Genomic DNA, 19,556 nt, shown 5'->3' on the forward strand with positions numbered 1-19,556 from the left:
CACCCCCACAAACAACAACATCCTTCCCATCTTCAGTTTACTAGCAACATTTCTGTATTCTATAACTGTCATTAACAGGGAATGTGGGTGCGTTCCAAATGGCATTCTATACCCTATTTAGTGCACTACTTTTGACCGGGGCCAATAGTACCGGTCAAAAGTAGTGCAATATATAGGGGCTATGGTGTAATTTGGGGCCAAACTTGTGCCTTTGCTTTGAACAGGATACGACCCGTCCAAAACCTTGATAGTGTTCAGGAAGAGAGTGTCACTGTGTCCACTGACTGGTAGTCTGTTGGTGACTGATAAACACTTATAGGACTGGAACAGGGGAAAAAGGCGAGCAGAGAAACACAAACACGCACACAGGCAACACACACACACACACACACACACACACACACACACACACACACACACACACACACACACACACACACACACACACACACACACACACACACACACACACAGTATAACACACCAGGCTACATGATGATGTAAACTCATGCTGCAGCTCAGGCACTGTACTGTGTATGTTCTTGAACAGAGAGGGAAGAACTTCACTTGGGATAAAATCCATACGATGGCCTCAATACTGGGGTTGGAGAACGACAAAAGGAACAAACACGTACAGTATATGTGACAGTGAGAAAGGGAAAAAGACCAATAAAGTGGAGAGAGAGAGGAAGAGATGGACAGAATGAAAGTGAGGGAGAAAGACAGAGAGAGGAAACAAGGAAGTTAGAGAGATAAAGGGAGAACAATAAAGAGTTTGGGTTATAGTGGGAGCAGTGGAACCCTTGGGCTAAATGTCTTTACATCCCATAAATGTGTTTAATTAAGCTAACGGTGCTATCAGCTCCTCTGAGCTCCATTACTCCATTACCAGATACACTCTTAATTACCACTGAGCTGACAGGGAGAGAGGGGGGAGAGGGGAGAGCGAGAGAAAAGGAGGGGGGGAGAGAGAGAGAGAGAGAGAGAGAGAGAGAGAGAGAGAGAGAGAGAGAGAGAGAGAGAGAGAGAGAGAGAGAGAGAGAGAGAGAGAGAGAGAGAGAGAGACATGGGAGAGAGAGAAGAGGGGAAGGGTGTGGGAGAAAGAGAAAGACGGGACAATGGAGAGAGAGAGGGGGGGAGATAAATGAGGAGGAGAGAAAGATGTATGACAATGTGAGAAATTGGAAAATACAGTAAAAGAGAGAAAGTAGCAACAGAAAGAGAAGTAGTGACAGGGTGAGTGATAGAAACCAGAGATACTGAGACAGAGAGAGATATATAGATAGATATATAGATATATAGATAGATAGATAGATAGATAGATAGATAGATAGATAGATAGATAGATAGATAGATAGATATTTGAAATGTCTTTATTCTTTTGGAACTTCTGTGAATGTAATGTTTACTGTTCATTTGTATTGTTTATTATCTACTTCACTTGCATTGGCAATGTTAACATATCTTTCCCATGCCAATAAAGCCCTTGAATTGAATTGAGAGACAACGAATTTGAAAACAAATCTAATCTTGATAAACTCCCATATCTATTAGGTGAAATACCACAGCGTGCCACCACAGCAGCAAGATGTGTGACCTGTTGCCACAAGAAAAGGGCAAGCCGTGGAGCACAAACCCCATTGTAAACACAACCTATATTTATCTGTTTATTTATTTTCCTTTTCGTACTTCAACTATCTGTACATTGTTACAATACTGTACATAGCCAATAATATAACATTTGAAATGTCGAAATTATTAAAACACTTTTGTGACTGTTATGTTTACTGTTCATTTTTTATTGTTTATTTCCCTTTTGTTTTCGTCTATTTCACTTGCTTTGGCAATGTAAACATATGTTTCCCATGCCAATAAGTCTCTTTGAAATGAATTGAGAGAGAGACAAGAGAGAGAGCATGGGTGTACTGATCTCCTCCCTCATGGATAAATAATCACTCTAAGCTCTGGCTCAGTTTAATGAGTGCTGCCAATGAGCTAATACCAGACAACTATGAACTCCACTATCCTAGTCACAGACCCACAGGCAACCCCAGGACAGGGTGACGGGAGTGGAGAGGAAAAAGAAGAGGAGTGAAAGACAAGGCCGGGACAAAGAAAGTGAGGGACAATACGAGGAGAGGGAAGAGTGACCAAATCCAGACATAACATTGGCCAGATGAGTGAGGGATGAGGGGAGAGGGGGAAAACGAGTTAGGCCCCTATGTAGGGGAAGGGCTCAGAGTATTGAAAGTGAAAATAGATTGGGAGAATTCAGAGGTGAACATTGTGGACTGACAGAGGAGAGGAGAAAAGGAGAGGGGAGAGCAGAGGAGAGAAAATGAGAGGTTAGGGGCAAAGAGTGAAATATGCGATGAGAAGGAGGGAATTACAATGAATCAATGTTCTCTGCACGTCTGTAAAACACATGGGTTTACAGATTAGCCTTAAAGCTGGAGGATAATAAGGCTTTCCTATGTTGCTTTGGTGGACAATAAGAAAATGTTGTTTTTGGATTAGTGTGTGCAGGGGTGACTAACCCCGACCTAGAGATCTGATCTGGGTGTGCAAGCTTTAGTTCCAGCCCTGTTTTAATACAGCTAATCAAGGTCTTTAGAATCACACCTGAGTGTCATCATCTCAAGTCTTCATCAGTGGTTGATTGTGACATCTGCGTCAAAGATTTTGATTGTGACATCGTGTTAGTGGTTATTGGATTGTAACGTTCGTTCCAGTGGTTATTTTATTGTGACACTTTAGTAGGCTGTGCCATGATTGTGGGACGTTAGAGCTAAACAGCAGAGGGCGCAATAATCATCCATTTGCCTCATTCCACCACTGCTGGGCTGCTGTGCCTAGAATTCGATAATTGAATGGAACATGTATTACAATTGACCTAATCAGTGTAAAATATTGGAGAGGGTGTACTTTCCCATAAATTAGCCTACACATTACGGGTAGATATTTTTTTTTCTAAATCAAAACTTGAAGTTTGTAGCATCCTCCATCGAAATGTTTTTATTTCCAATAAAAAGACAGTAGAAAACTGAAGAGGGTACATTGACGAATATGTCTAGTTTATTTTTTGTAAAATACAGGCAAGACAGCACGCCTTGAGGCTAAACAATGTAGGTGTGCGCCCTATTAACTGTGTTGTCCAGTCAGTGCTGGAAATCAACAAGGTTTCCGTTTTGGATAACACAATCTGTTAAAAAGTATAATTCCTCAATATTTTCATCCTTTTGGGAGTTTCTAAACGCCAGTCACATATCGTTTGAATTCAAGGAACTGTGACGTTGCCTAGGGATAGTCTATGACATCACACCCAGTCACCCAGTAGCGATCTCTCCGCAGTGTGGAAATAGTTGGTAGAGCGCACGCAGTCCAATCCACAAAACACCTATTTAGCTAAGGGAGAAATATACATTTGTGAGTTTCTTGTCAGCATCGCTTGGACAGGATTTGTATTGTTTTTAACAGGCTCCGAAAGACGCGCAGTCAGTGAAGGACGTTTGAAAACTCACTTCTGATTAGTTCACGATTAAGTTCAAACCGGGAAAAGACACGGATAGAGGTTGTTTTTATCAACGACATAAGATTAATTTAAAATCAGAGCACAGACAGCATGGCGAGAGAAGACGCTCGAAATTGGCATGACTTCGCAAAAATGATCGGACTGTTCAGCGTGGTCACGTTGCTGACTTTTCAAGGTAAGAAGAACATATTTCAAAAACCATCATAGAAATTCAACAGCAGCCTAGGTTGTTATCCTATACTCTAACCACGGATCGTTTGGTTGTGTCACTTGGCGGGGAGGTTTCAGTTTCGATCCAATCAACGTGCAGGTGTACACTAGGTCTTAACGTTTTTTTCACGCTAACATTTTCCTTCTTACGGTCGTGAAATAAATTATGAATAAACAAAGTCTACTTGTGTCCCTCAACTAATTTGACTAGACTATTTTCTGACCGTGACACTATCTCATTCGGTAACCAGAGTTTCGGCGTAAAGTAGGCTACGCGGTGTTTTTGCTCTTAAGGTGTGGCTGTTGGCAATCGAAGTATATGTTTCTCTTTGGTGCCAGCAGGTGCATTGTCACTTGTTCTGTTCCAAATACAACCCTAGCGCTGTTGCGTGTCCTTGATCCTCTTTCCCCAGGACCACGCTTCTCCTTCAATTCCTTACGTCCCCCTGCGCCTTTTATTTCCTCTGTCCGACACGTCATCCTCGATTAGTTCCAGTTCACAACACATACATTGGGTTAGAAATAGCTTTTAATGTAAACAGTGCAGCAACAGGGTGTAGCCTAGTTGCCACCAACAACAAAAGGTGATTGAGGCTCCAGTATCGCACTTGATAGCGTCCTTGTGGCCTGTGCATTTTTAATTAACACCTGTGCCCAGAGCCATATATTTAAGCAATAAGGCCCGAGGGGTGTGGTATATGTCCAAAATACCACGGCTAAGGGCTGTTATTATTTCTCAACGCGGAGTGCCTGGATACAGCCCTTACATGCTGAGTAGACCGTGCGTCCGCCATAGCAGGCAGCCGTGGTATATTGGCCATACAAAAAAAAAAACCGAGGTGCTTTATTGCTATTATAAACTGGTTACCAACGTAATTAGAGCAGTAAAAATACATGTCATACCCGTGGTATACAGCCTGATATACCACAGGCTTCAGCCAATCAGCATTCAGGGCTCGAACCATCCAGTTTATAATTAGTTAGACCAACTGAGAATATTGAATATTGTTTTAATTCTAGACATACAGTTGCATAGTATTGTTTAAATATTCACCATATAATGTTAAAGGAAAAATCCATTCAAGCTATATTTTGGTATTTTTCTAAATGTTTTGCATGTCAGCAGTCAAGTTTAAGATATTGGACTTTCAAAAAGCAAAGTGTCACGGGCCACATAACCATGATGATCCGTCTTGCATCATATGATGTATTTTGCATCTGCATGATGATGTGGCTGGTGACACTGCATCTTGAAAGTCCAATATCTTGATTACTTTACTTCTGACATGCAAAACATTTTGGGACTGCATCAACAGTGGACTAATAACTCAAATCTTGCATTATTTTTTATTTTTTTGTGTATTTTGAGCTAACTTGGCTGCCATAGAATAATGTCATGTTATGTAAATGCATCATAATGCTCGTTGTAGACATTCAGTTTTGTAGTCTTTAAAAACACTATTCCCCATGTCATTTCAATGGGGAGCTAACATGGCTAATAAAAAGGAAAACACTGCTGTTCATGTGATTAAAGAAATATGATGTGATTAAAGAAATAATCCCAGGTGATTAAAGAAATAAAATCAATCACCTGAACAGCAGTGTGCGGTGTTTTTATTTGTTATTTGGCATGATTTCACCTAGAACTCCAGGACCTGCAAAAAAGTACCTGGATGCATAATAGGAAGTAGAGGTGCTGTAGCACCCCCTGAAAAATCAGGAATAAAAATACGAAATATATTTTGTGGAAAAACATGCAAAAACTGCATTGGCCCAACTCTCTAAATACATGGCTCTGCCTGTGCTTACAGTACGATTATCAACTAGTTCTACTCCATCAAAAGGTGGGGACAGTAGCCTAACCTATTTGTTTTGTTTCAACAAATTTCCCGCTAAGCTATATTTAACTTCTCAACTGTGCCCACTTTTGGCGTCACACTTGCATATAAAGATCAAAAGATGTTGCTAATGTATTTGCTGTATTCAGAAGGTTAATTTATTCATGTGTGTTAGGCTTCGCGCTCAGGTGTGCAGATTCTCTTCTTACACTTGCAGAGTGATCAGGCAAGTTGGCCCAAACAAATTTAAATCTCTATATTAATTTATTTGTGGTGGCAATTTAACCCAGACCTCTTTATTTTTTCCTTTCCCATGGATAAAAAAGTCAACACTGTCTCAGCAAACTTTAGTGCCACAGAAAGAGAGGGTAGTGGCCTAACCGAGGCCTACTGTACTGCCTGCTGTAGTTGATTTCATTTTTATTTTATTTAAGAACAAATTCTTATTTTACAATGACGGCCTAACCGGGCCAAACCCTAACCCGTACAGCGCTGGTCCATTTGTGTGCCGCCCTATTGGACTCCCAATCACGGCCGGTTGTGATACAGCCCGGGATCGAACCAGGGTCTGTAGTGATGCCTCTAGCACTGAAATGCAGTGCCTTAGACTGCTGTGTCACTTGGGAGCATTGTTGTACATAACACAAAAATAATAATATCATCATCCGGCCCAGAAATGTATTTTCTTTTCTGATTTATTTATGGAGTGGACCTTTTTAGCCCAAATCCATTTTACAGAACATCTAGTGCACTTAGGGGGAAGGAAAACGGTGGCAAACAAAAAGGTTTCTGCATATTTATCAGGGAAAATCCTGGTTTAACCAGTTCAAGTGTAAACATCTCCCTCTTCACTTTACTGATTTTACAGAAAGAGCCTCTTTCTTACACGACAATGTTCAGGCCTTGTTTGTGGGAGAATGGTTTTTGATTTTTTTTTTGTTCTCTGCTAAGCCAAGAAAATCTTGTTTATAAGGAAATGACCAAAAAGAGTTTCAATAGCTTAGTAGAGGAAGGTAGGCTTAGTTCAGTTCTCATCAATTTCAATTTAATATAGTCTCATAACCCAGCTTACAATGTAATAACAGTGAGTTTAATTTGTTTTGAATTAAGGTAGGCTTCTATAGTATGAAAATCAATAAAAGACATGTCGTAGAAAATTAAGTTATCTCGAGAGAATGGATGGGATTCCACTTTGAGCCCTAAAATGACACTGTAATACCCCCTAACGAGGTGGAGGCCCTATGTGGGTCAGGAGGGCTTGAACCCTGTTGCCATGGTGATGTTTTATATTGAAATAGGGCTATGGGGTCAGCTGTGACTGGTTACGTCGTCTTTACGGCTGAGTAAACCGCGTTGGTGTGCGTGTGAGAGTGACTGGTGGGCTGGCAGGGTCAGGGGAGAGAGCAGCCTACAGTCACACGTTGTTGGAAGAAGAGAGAAATGTGACATTAGGCCAAATGACTTTGTGCAGTGACCAGCAGTGAAGACACTTGAGATCTTCCTGATGGGTCTCTTCAGCCATTTGGGAACAGGTGGCTTCTTTAGAATGATGCTGAGACAGTGCAGGCTGAGGATTGTGTTCGAAGTCAGTCCGTTGATGGTTGGTAGGTCATTGGTTTATAGGACTGAATGAACAACTGGTTCAGACCCCCACCACCCCCCCCCCCCCCCCGTCCCGTCCCGTCCTCCCCGCCACCACCACTTGAGCTTCTTCCCCCGCCTGCCAGACCCAGTACATACAGGGGGCCTTGTTCTCTTGTCTTTTATTTTATACCATCGTTCATGTTCCTGTCCAGCGCTTTTGTTTGAGCGACGTTAGTTATTGGTTTATTCAAACACACTCTGCCCCCCCCCCCCCGCTCTGTCCTCTCCCCCTCGCTCTGTCCTCAAGGCCACGCTGTTTATGGGTGTCTGAGAGGGGGAGGGAGAAGGGGGTGAGAGAGAAAGATGTGTAATTCCACGGATGAAAGAATGTAGAATGTGTTTTTTGGGTGGATGGGAGACTATAATTGAAACATTCTTATCTAAATCAATGTTTCTTCCCAGACAAACACAGCAAAAAAAACACTGCAGAAATAGACTAGTCTTATTTCAAATTGGAAAAGCAACTTTTTTTTGAATGTGTGAACTTTTCAATGAATGTCTGTATGCTTCGAGGTGTTATGTTAATGAGGTGTCCTTGCCCCTCCGCTCTAGAGCTGCAAATGCCATGGGGATTGGGAAAAGGTCAGGTGTGTGTGTGTGTGTTCGTTAGCCTTGCTTTGGCTGCTTTTAGTATGGCTTCATCACTGGCCCTGTCTCTCACACACACACACACACACACACACACACACACACACACACACACACACACACACTGCAGGGCCTGTTTAGAGCGTAGAGCAATAGTTGCCCTCATCACCAGTAAACCTCAGTTGATTCAGACATAAATGTGTGTTTTTAATTTACAGCCCAATGGAGTCGGGGAAAGTAATACTAAGTGTGTGTGCATGGATGGTGGCCCTGACTCTGCTGCCTCCATGGAATTCTAATTCAATCCTCATTTTATGGCAGTTTATAACAGTTCGTCAATGAACTACATTCCACATAGAATGAAAAGACCAACTACAGTAAGTCAAGCCATAGAGTTTATTGATGCGTGTGTCTATAATCAATGTATGTGGAGAGACAATGGTTATTTTCTCTATGTATTCACATTTCCTTAAAATCAAAGGCAGACTAGGTTGTTGTTGATTTAACAAACATCATTAGACAAGATGGATAGATCTAGGGAGAGAGTGAAGGGGGGAGAGATGTATAGGGAGGGAGAATGGGAGAGAGATGTATAGGGAGGGAGAATGGGAGAGAGATGTAAAGAGGGAGAATGGTTAGAGAGAGTGAAGGGGAGAGAGATGTATAGGGAGGGAGAAGGGGAGAGTGATGTATGGGGAGAGTGATGTATGGGGAGAGTGATGTATGGGGAGAGAGATGTATAGGGAGAGAGATGTATAGGGAGGGAGAAGGGGAGAGAGATGTATAGAGGGAGAATGGTGAGAGAGTGAAGGGGAGAGAGATGTATAGGGAGGGTGAAGGGCAGAGAGATGGAGGGTGAAGGGCAGAGAGATGGAGGGTGAAGGGCAGAGAGATGGAGGGTGAAGGGCAGAGAGATGGAGGGTGAAGGGCAGAGAGATGGAGGGTGAAGGGCAGAGAGATGGAGGGAGAAGGGCAGAGAGATGGAGGGAGAAGGGCAGAGAGATGGAGGGAGAAGGGCAGAGAGATGGAGGGAGAAGGGCAGAGAGATGGAGGGAGAAGGGCAGAGAGATGGAGGGAGAAGGGCAGAGAGATGGAGGGAGAAGGGCAGAGAGATGGAGGGAGAAGGGCAGAGAGATGGAGGGAGAAGGGCAGAGAGATGGAGGGAGAAGGGCAGAGAGATGGAGGGAGAAGGGCAGAGAGATGGAGGGAGAAGGGCAGAGAGATGGAGGGAGAAGGGCAGAGAGATGGAGGGAGAAGGGCAGAGAGATGGAGGGAGAAGGGCAGAGAGATGGAGGGAGAAGGGCAGAGAGATGGAGGGAGAAGGGCAGAGAGATGGAGGGAGAAGGGCAGAGAGATGGAGGGAGAAGGGCAGAGAGATGGAGGGAGAAGGGCAGAGAGATGGAGGGAGAAGGGCAGAGAGATGGAGGGAGAAGGGCAGAGAGATGTATAGGGAGATGTAGAGAGAGCGAAGGGGAGAGAGATGTATAGAGAGAGCGTAGGAGAGAGATGTATAGAGAGCGAAGGGGAGAGAGATGTATAGAGAGCAAAGGGGAGAGAGATGTATAGAGAGCAAAGGGGAGAGAGATGAGGGGAGAGAGATGAGGGGAGAGAGATGAGGGGAGAGAGATGAGGGGAGAGAGATGAGGGGAGAGAGATGAGGGGAGAGAGATGAGGGGAGAGAGATGTGGGGAGAGAGATGTGGAGAGAGATGTATAGAGAGAGCGTAGGAGAGAGATGTATAGAGAGAGATGTATAGAGAGCGAAGGGGAGAGAGATGAGGGGAGAGAGATGAGGGGAGAGAGATGAGGGGAGAGAGATGAGGGGAGAGAGATGAGGGGAGAGAGATGTGGGGAGAGAGATGGGGAGAGAGATGTATAGAGAGAGCGTAGGAGAGAGATGTATAGAGAGAGATGTATAGAGAGCGAAGGGGAGAGAGATGAGGGGAGAGAGATGAGGGGAGAGAGATGAGGGGAGAGAGATGAGGGGAGAGAGATGAGGGGAGAGAGATGAGGGGAGAGAGATGAGGGGAGAGAGATGTGGGGAGAGAGATGGGGAGAGAGATGTATAGAGAGAGCGTAGGAGAGAGATGTATAGAGAGAGATGTATAGAGAGCGAAGGGGAGAGAGATGTATAGAGAGCGAAGGGGAGAGAGATGTATAGAGAGCGAAGGGGAGAGAGATGTATAGAGAGCGAAGGGGAGAGAGATGTATAGAGAGCGAAGGGGAGAGAGATGTATAGAGAGTGAGATGTATAGATGGAGAGTTTGGTCGATCAGCAGCAGTTCTTGTGTCACTGAATTGTTTTGCTTTTGGACTGGGAGGCAGGAGCAATAGTAGTCGACACACCGCTAGCTAGTGATAAATGAGGGTGTGTAACCTGAGGCTATGCTGTGTATTTTTATTTATTTTCTTCCGACAAGCAGTGGCACATATGTAAAAAGACAAAAAAGATGGTACACGAGACTGCTGTCTCATCCACGCCTGTCTCAGTGGACTAGTCCATTGCGGAGGCTGCAGGGATGGCACACCAGTGTCACCAGTATATTTACCGTTAATTCCCATAATTTCTAATCTACAATGTTTGTTTGGTTATGGTAATTTCTGTTAATGCATTCAATATATATTATTATTACTACAGTCTTGTCATCGGAGGAGTGGACACATTGTTTGTAGAGCGCACAACCTAGGCTACACTTGTGAGAAAGTTTTGGTTTATTTCATTCCATTTATGAGTTGTCAATTTATTCGTTGTCTTTTGTTTGGAGCGCTCCTGTCAATGTTGAGTAAGGACATGCACCTGATTGTGCATAGAAGTAGGCCTAGGCTACCTGGCCTGCATGCAGATGTAGGCCTAGGCTACCTGGCCTGCATGCAGATGTAGGCCTAGGCTACCTGGCCTGCATGCAGATGTAGGCCTAGGCTACCTGGCCTGCATGCAGATGTAGGCCTAGGCTACCTGGCCTGCATGCAGATGTCGGCCTATAAATGTGCCCATTTGAGGATCTGATAGAATTAGTAGCCTGAAACGTTTGACTGTGTGTGACTACTCTCGGTCGACCAAGATGCCTTTTTTTGTCTGGGGATTCCCTAATGCTGAGAGTCAGTTGGCATCTCAATAACCAGTTGTCAGATGTGTGTATGTGTGAGGCAGTTTGCCGGGTGCTTTTTTCAGGATGTAGTGGTGTTCCTTCCTGTCTACCACAGTCGTCGGAGAATAGCCTCCTTTATCTCTACATATTAATTCAACTGACACGTCCTTTCAAAGCATCTTTCAGAGGGTGTTAAATAACTAATGATGGATGGATCATGGGCATCTTTCCTCGAATGACTCAGCCCCCCCCAAAAACTACATACATTTAAGTTCTGTGGGAACCACAGTCCCCGTCCCCCCCAGGCTCTGCTCCCAATGCACGCTGGGAGCAAACATGGTGGCACACGATGAGGTCATACAGAGATCCTCCACTGGGAGTGTTTGTTTTCCTGGCAGGGTTGCCAGATTGGAGGCCATCCCATCCAATCAAAGGGAGAAGTAGAAATCCCCCCCCCCCCTTTTAAGGAATGCCAAATGCCATTAAGATGAATGGGAGTGGAAGGGTTCACAAAATCATAGCTCCGCTGAGGTCATTGAGGTCAGGTTGGATTCCAACTAGAGCAGGACACACACACACACACACACACACACAAACAAAAACCCGTCTGTAGATGTTATCAAGGCTGGATATGGTATGAATCAGTTGAAATGCTGATAGTGCTCCTTATCATCCATTCCTCTATCAAAAATGTCTTCGTCACAGCAACACATTTGCACACACTCCAGTTTCTGTTTCCCTGCCTGCCTCTGTACACTCAACACAGTACCTTAGAGAATCCGTGTTTAGCTTGCTATGTTGGGTGTAGGAGATTCTCTTTGACACAGTCCCAGATGATTACCCAGCTACAGTGGTCACACCCCCATCAAGAAAGACTGAGTCTAGGAGCAGCCCCTGAATAGGACATGGCATGACACTGCAGCAACGGTTTCACAGTACCAGTTACCAAGACTCCTGCTGTGCCCAATGAAACGGTCACCCAAACAGTGGTGAAGTACCGAATTGTCATATTTGAGTGAAAGTAAAGATGCCTTTTAATAGAAAATGACAAAAGTGAAAGTCGCCCAGTAAAATCCTACTTGAGTAAAAGTCTAAAAGTATTTTGTTTTAATTATTAAAAGTAGAAATAATTTCAACATGAAGCATGTATTTAGTGAGTCCACCAGATCAGAGACAGTAGGGATGACCAGGGATGTTCTCTTGATAAGTGTGTGAATTAGACAATTTTCCACTCCTGCTAAGCATTCAAAATGTAATGAGTACTTTTGGGTGTAAGGGAAAATGTATTGAGTAATAAGTTAAAGTCAAAAATATAAATAAAGTACAGATACCCCAAAAAACTACTTAAGTAGTTCTTTCAAGTATGTTTACTTAAGTACTTTACACCACTGGACCCAAACCACCAACCAAGGCGCTAGAACTAGGCTGCTGGTTAAGGGGGCTGAGAGGGGTGGGTACAGTTGGAATGAAGGGGGGCAGCTTTAGTGGGGGAGCAGAGTGGAGATGACATCATACTTTTACATTCCTCAGTGGCAACTTGGCGCAGGGATAAGGGGATTTGGAGGAGAGAGAGAGATAGGGAGGCAGGATCTGCTCATTTCTAGTTTAGCATCATCCCTCTCTCTGACACTTTAACAGTGACAGATCCAGCTATCACTGATGGAGTTGGGCCAATTATGTCTAACCTTTCTCTCTTTAACATCTTCTGTCTTTCTCCTCACTTTTCTCTCTCCTCTTGTCTCTCCCTCTCCCGTCTCTCTCCATGTGTACAATCCTCTGTGGTGCGCTCAGCAGATCTGTATGGCACTGAGCACAGAGGCCCTTGACATTGTCCTAGCTTCACACACGGACACGCGCATGTTTCCGTTGTCATTGGCAGTCACCTTAATGTGTCCAGATGGAGAGTGTGGTTTGTGTTATTGATCCTGTATTGATCAGGGAAGGATGCAGTGTCCTTATGTGTTATTGAAAACATTTAGGTTTCGCACTGACAGCTCCGTCAAACTCCTATCTCTCTTCCTCTCTGTGTGTGTGTCCACGTCAGTTTGACAGTTACCACCTCTTGCTCTCCCATTCTCTCACACTTTTTTTCACATCTTTCTGTTTTTTCTTAGTGTGTTGTATGTTTATTGTGACGTCACAATCTGTCTCTTTCACTTCTACACCCCCAGTTGGCCTTTCTCTGCATCTCCGTACAGCTCACTTTGAGAAGGTCATGTCAAATTCACACTTACCAGCCTGTCTAGACACAGACAGACAGGCAGGCAGACAGACAGGCAGGCAGGAGGGAGGGGCTGGGGGAGGATAGTTGCTTAGTTGTGACAGGACCTTGTTTAGGGTGACACGCCTAAGACCCAACCACATCATCACATGCTACTATGGGCTGTTGATGGTGAAGAATTTAATGTCCCAGTTCTCTCGTTCTTCCCAAAGTGTACATTTGTTCACTTCCCTGATTTGAAATGGAAATGACTGGTATTACAAATATGGTGTACACTCCCACTAGCCTATGCCTCCACCAATCCAATGCTTTTAGATTTGTGGGAAGTAGTTATTTAGAGCAGGAGAGAGGACGTACCGTATTACTGGGCTACAGCCAGGGAAGACATTTAGGCAGTGAAGTGGGAGTTTATTTAGCGTGGGACATTTTATCAGAGATAAGAGTGGAGCTGGAACAGAACATTCAGTCATGTTTAAATTGTTCAAGATAAAACAGAGATATTACAGTGTGTTCAGTCTTCTATTTCCCCATGTTCTTCTGAATCTCAGAAACCTTCAAGGGAAGATGGCCGTCGGCAGACTGCATTTCTGATTAGTCACAACACACTGATGCCCACAGCTGTCAACCTTACCAGCTCTGTTTGGCTTGTTCTGGGTGCATCCTAAAAGGCTCCATATATAGTGCACTCATTTTATCCAGAGCCCTATGGGTCCTAGTCAAGTGTGCACAATATAGGGAATAAGGAGCCATATGAGATGTAACCTCTGTCAATTATAGTGTAGTTATGCAACTGCCACTCAAAGCAAACCTCATGATGACCTTTTTCAACCTGAGTTTCTACAGAAGACTAGCCTATCTGAATGATCACCATTGAGATTCATTGCAGCCACCAGGACTGGTAGAAAGCAGAACAGGAGGAGACTGGAGTGACAGGTTGGCCTTTTCCTCTCACTGGGTTGTGTCAACAGGGTGTACCAAAGTGTTTGTTTACTACAGATAGTCTTGGCACTTCATCTAAATAGAATTTTGTGTTGAATGAGCCCCCCCACACACACACACTATAGCTGATCCCATCTTTCTTACACAGCCACAGTGGGGTCTCTGACTCAGTCCTATTCCTTTATCCCTCTGCTCTCTGACAGCCCTCTAACTAATGAATCCAATCTACCTCCTGTAGCTCTATCCCACCCTCTCTCTCTGCTTTTCTTTCTCCATGTCTCACACTCTCCATCCCTCCTTATCTTCCTTCCTCCTCCATGTCTCGCTATCTTCCCTTCTCTCTCTGTCTGTCTGTTGATTTCCTCTGAGTAGCTTCTTAACTTCCTCCTCTCTGTAATTTGGTCCTCGTAATTGATCCGTCTGTTCAGTAAGCGCCTGTCTTATAGTCCGTGTCCCCCTCTCCTTCCGTCCCTTCTCCTCATCCCTTGTTTCTCCTGTTGTAATTTGAATGTCTTTGGTTCCCTTCTTTCTCTCGCTCTCTCTCTCTGTCTTATTCCCTCTGTCTGTTTCACCTACATCAACCTTGAAGTTTCTCTTTAAGTCTGCCAGTACAAACTATTCTCCTTGCTGCTTCTTTTCCCTCACTGTTTTGTAATGGTGCCTTTCCTATCATCATGGTGTATTGCTGCCTCTATTGCAGTCTCCTAACAATGTTCCTTTCCCCTCCCTCCCTCTCTCTCTCTCTCTCTCTCTCTCTCTCCCTCCCTCCCTCCCGTCCCAGAAGGCAGTTTTTGAAGGTTAAGTTGCTGCGACAGTACAACAACGTTTCCCAACGATCATCTCAGGCCCTCTCCCTCCTCCCTCCCTCACCCTGGCTGCAGAATGGCACTCAGCTGTCCCTCCAACACACACACACACTTTTTTCCCCACAGAACCTCAGGCTCACTGGTGGGCTGAATCACAGATTGCTGAGGGAGAGAGGTTGTGCGAGGGAGAGAGGTTGTGCGAGGGAGAGAGGTTGTGCGAGGGAGGGAGGTTGTGCGAGGGAGGGAGGTTGTGCGAGGGAGGGAGGTTGTGCGAGGGAGGGAGGTTGTGCGAGGGAGGGAGGTTGTGCGAGGGAGGGAGGTTGTGCGAGGGAGGGAGGTTGTGCGAGGGAGGGAGGGAGGTTGTGCGAGGGAGGGAGGGAGGTTGTGCGAGGGAGGGAGGGAGGTTGTGCGAGGGAGGGAGGGAGGTTGTGCGAGGGAGAGAGGGAGGTTGTGCGAGGGAGAGAGGGAGGTTGTGCGAGGGAGAGAGGGAGGTTGTGCGAGGGAGAGAGGGAGGTTGTGCGAGGGAGAGAGGGAGGTTGTGCGAGGGAGAGAGGGAGGTTGTGCGAGGGAGAGAGGGAGGTTGTGCGAGGGAGAGAGGTATGGTTTTATCAGGACTAACTTGTCCCACAGAGATGCTGTGGCCACACTCAATCATCTGTGATTGACACTACTGTTACAAGGGCTATAGAGTACAATACACAGATGTGAAGTCTAGCCAGGTCACTTCCCCTAAATGTACCATGCTTGGGTTCTACAGCAGGTTGGGTTTGGGGAATTGAGGAAGAACAGTACCATGCCTTGCCTTGATGTGAGTTACTTCTATTCATATCAAGTTGCTGTTGTACTGTGGGCCAGCCAGGCGTTGGTGGGTAAATTATATACTACTGTTATTGAAACAGGACTGTCATTGTGTTCCTAGTGAAGTCCCCAGTTCCTCCCTTCCCTCCCATAACTTTCCCGGTTTCCCCTTCCTTATCCTTCCCTCCCCCAGGGCCACTAGAGCACCACTGAGCAGCCTGTACCTTGGAGCCCCCCCTCTACCTTGCCAGCTCACCCCTCCCCACCTCTTCCTGGCCAGCCACCCCCTTCCCCTCCTCCCCCTTCCTGTGACTGGACAGAGCTGTCTACCTACCCAGCTCCCCCCCTTCCTGTCCAGTCTGTGTGAATGGACATATCTGTCTGACTACCCAGCTCCCCCCCCCCCCCCCCCCCCCTTCCTGTCCAGTCTGTGTGAATGGACAGATCTATCTGACTACCCAGCTCCCCCCCCCCCCCCCCCCCCCCTTCCTGTCCAGTCTGTGTGAATGGACAAATCTGTCTGACTACCCAGCTCCCCCCCTTCCTGTCCAGTCTGTGAATGGACAAATCTGTCTGACTACCCAGCTCCCCCCCTTCCTGTCCAGTCTGTGTGAATGGACAGATCTGTCTGACTACCCAGCTCCCCCCCTTCCTGTCCAGTCTGTGTGAATGGACAGATCTGTCTGACTACCCAGCTCCCCCCCTTCCTGTCCAGTCTGTGTGAATGGACAGATCTGTCTGACTACCCAGCTCCCCCCCTTCCTGTCCAGTCTGTGTGAATGGACAGATCTGTCTGACTACCCAGCTCCCCCCCTTCCTGTCCAGTCTGTGTGAATGGACAGATCTGTCTGACTACCCAGCTCCCCCCCTTCCTGTCCAGTCTGTGTGAATGGACAGATCTGTCTGACTACCCAGCTCCCCCCCTTCCTGTCCAGTCTGTGTGAATGGACAGATCTGTCTGACTACCCAGCTCCCCTGAGGAAAGGCGGAGCTCCAAACAATAGTCAGCCTCTCTCTCAAATAAAATGTTATTGGTCACATAAATGTGGTTAGCAGATGTTATTGGTCACAAATGTGGTTAGCAGATGTTATCGGTCACATACACATGGTTAGCAGATGTTATCGGTCACATACACATGGTTAGCAGATGTTATTGGTCACATACACATGGTTAGCAGATGTTATCGGTCACATACACATGGTTAGCAGATGTTATTGGTCACATACACATGGTTAGCAGATGTTATTGGTCACATAAATGTGGTTAGCAGATGTTATCGGTCACATACACATGGTTATTTTCTTTTATTTTTTTTTATTTCACCTTTATTTAACCAGGTAGGCTAGTTGAGAACAAGTTCTCATTTGCAACTGCGACCTGGCCAAGATAAAGCATAGCAGTGTGAACAGACAACAACACAGAGTTACACATGGAGTAAACAATAAACAAGTCAATAACATGGTAGGAAAAAGAGAATCTATATACAATGTGTGCAAAAGGCATGAGGTAGGCAATAAATCGAATAATTACAATTTAGCAGATTAACACTGGAGTGATAAATCATCAGATGATCATGTGCAAGAAGAGATACTGGTGTGCAAAAGAGCAGAAAAGTAAATAAATAAAAGCAGTATGGGGGTGAGGTAGGTAAATTGGGTGGGTAGTTTACAGATGGACTATGTACAGCTGCAGCGATCGGTTAGCTGCTCGGATAGCAGATTTTTAAAGTTGTTGAGGGAGATAAAAGTCTCCAACTTCAGAGATTTTTGCAATTCGTTCCAGTCGCAGGCAGCAGAGAACTGGAAGGAAAGGCGTCCAAATGAGGTTTTGGCTTTAGGGATGATCAGTGAGATACACCTGCTGGAGCGCGTGCTACGGGTGGGTGTAGCCATCGTGACCAGTGAACTGAGATAAGGCGGCACTTTACCTAGCATAGCCTTGTAGATGACCTGCAGCCAGTGGGTCTGACGACGAACATGTAGCGAGGGCCAGCCGACTAGGGCATACAGGTCGCAGTGGTGGGTCGTATAAGGTGCTTTAGTAACAAAACGGATGGCACTGTGATAAACTGCATCCAGTTTGCTAAGTAGAGTATTGGAAGCTATTTTGTAGATGACATCGCCGAAGTCGAGGATCGGTAGGATAGTCAGTTTTACTAGGGTAAGTTTGGCGGCGTGAGTGAAGGAGGCTTTGTTCCGGAATAGAAAGCCGACTCTAGATTTGATTTTGGATTGGAGATGTTTGATATGAGTCTGGAAGGAGAGTTTGCAGTCTAGCCAGACACCTAGGTACTTATAGATGTCCACATATTCTAGGTCGGAACCGTCCAGGGTGGTGATGCTAGTCGGGCGTGCGGGTGCAGGCAGCGAACGGTTGAAAAGCATGCATTTGGTTTTACTAGCATTTAAGAGCAGTTGGAGGCCACGGAAGGAGTGTTGTATGGCATTGAAGCTCATTTGGAGGTTAGATAGCACAGTGTCCAGGGAAGGGCCGGAAGTATACAGAATGGTGTCGTCTGCGTAGAGGTGGAAGCAGATGTTATCGGTCACATACACATGGTTAGCAGATGTTATCGGTCACATACACATGGTTAGCAGATGTTATCGGTCACATACACATGGTTAGCAGATGTTATCGGTCACATACACATGGTTAGCAGATGTTATCGGTCACATACACATGGTTAGCAGATGTTATCGGTCACATACACATGGTTAGCAGATGTTATCGGTCACATACACATGGTTAGCAGATGTTATCGGTCACATACACATGGTTAGCAGATGTTATCGGTCACATACACATGGTTAGCAGATGTTATCGGTCACATACACATGGTTAGCAGATGTTATCGGTCACATACACATGGTTAGCAGATGTTATCGGTCACATACACATGGTTAGCAGATGTTATCGGTCACATACACATGGTTAGCAGATGTTATCGGTCACATACACATGGTTAGCAGATGTTATCGGTCACATACACATGGTTAGCAGATGTTATTGCGAGTTCTGTCAGTGCAACAATATCTAACAAGTCATTTCTAACAATGTCACAACAAATACCCAATACACATACATCTAAGTAAAGGATGGATTTAAGAATATATAAATATATGGACAAGCAATCTCAGAGCGGCATAGACCAAGATACAGTAGAATAATATAGAATGCAGTATATACATATGAGATGAGTAACGCAAGATATGTAAACATTATTAAAGTGACTAGTGTTCCATTTATTAAGGTGTCCAATGATTTTAAGTCTGTGTTAGTGATGGCTATTAACACAGTCTGATGGCCTTGAGATAGAAGCTGTTTTTCAGTCCCAGCTTTGATGCATCTGTACTGACCTCGCCTTCTGGATGATGGCGGAAGTTGGAAATGGAAGTTGGAAATGGAAGTTGGAAATGGAAGTTGGAAATGGAAGTTGGAAATGGAAGTTGGAAATGGAAGTTGGAAATGGAAGTTGGAAATGGAAGTTGGAAATGGAAGTTGGAAATGGAAGTTGGAAATGGAAGTTGGAAATGGAAGTTGGAAAGGGAAGTTGGAAAGGGAAGTTGGAAAGGGAAGTTGGAAAGGGAAGTTGGAAAGGGAAGTTGGAAAGGGAAGTTGGAAAGGGAAGTTGGAAAGGGAAGTTGGAAAGGGAAGTTGGAAAGGGAAGTTGGAAAGGGAAGTTGGAAAGGGAAGTTGGAAAGGGAAGTTGGAGGAACATGTGTAGAAAGTGGCTAGTTAGTGGTAGCACTACTTTGGTTTGTGTGTGTTGGTTTATTTAGTTCCTGTGTTGGTATTGTGTATCTCCTTCATGGTTGTCGACTGGCTTTCTTAGCTATTTACGGGCTGTGTGTGTGTGTGTGTGTGTGTGTGTGTGTGTGTGTGTGTGTGTGT

At 45.1% G+C, this 19,556-nt stretch overlaps 1 protein-coding gene across 1 annotated transcript in view; it reads left to right on the top strand.

The window, feature by feature from the left end:
• The first annotated feature begins 3,316 nt into the window (after positions 1-3,316).
• The window catches only part of LOC129837678 (poliovirus receptor-like), a 69,607-nt gene continuing 53,367 nt past the window's right edge, over positions 3,317-19,556 (top strand). Inside the window, exon 1 of the mRNA XM_055904029.1 lies at positions 3,317-3,707. Within this exon, the coding sequence (XP_055760004.1) occupies positions 3,623-3,707 (85 nt within the window). The 5' untranslated portion in view covers positions 3,317-3,622. The remainder of the gene's footprint in view (positions 3,708-19,556) is intronic.

Source organism: Salvelinus fontinalis, chromosome 38 (assembly GCF_029448725.1).
Source record: "Salvelinus fontinalis isolate EN_2023a chromosome 38, ASM2944872v1, whole genome shotgun sequence".
In the NCBI taxonomy this organism is placed as follows: domain Eukaryota; kingdom Metazoa; phylum Chordata; class Actinopteri; order Salmoniformes; family Salmonidae; genus Salvelinus; species Salvelinus fontinalis.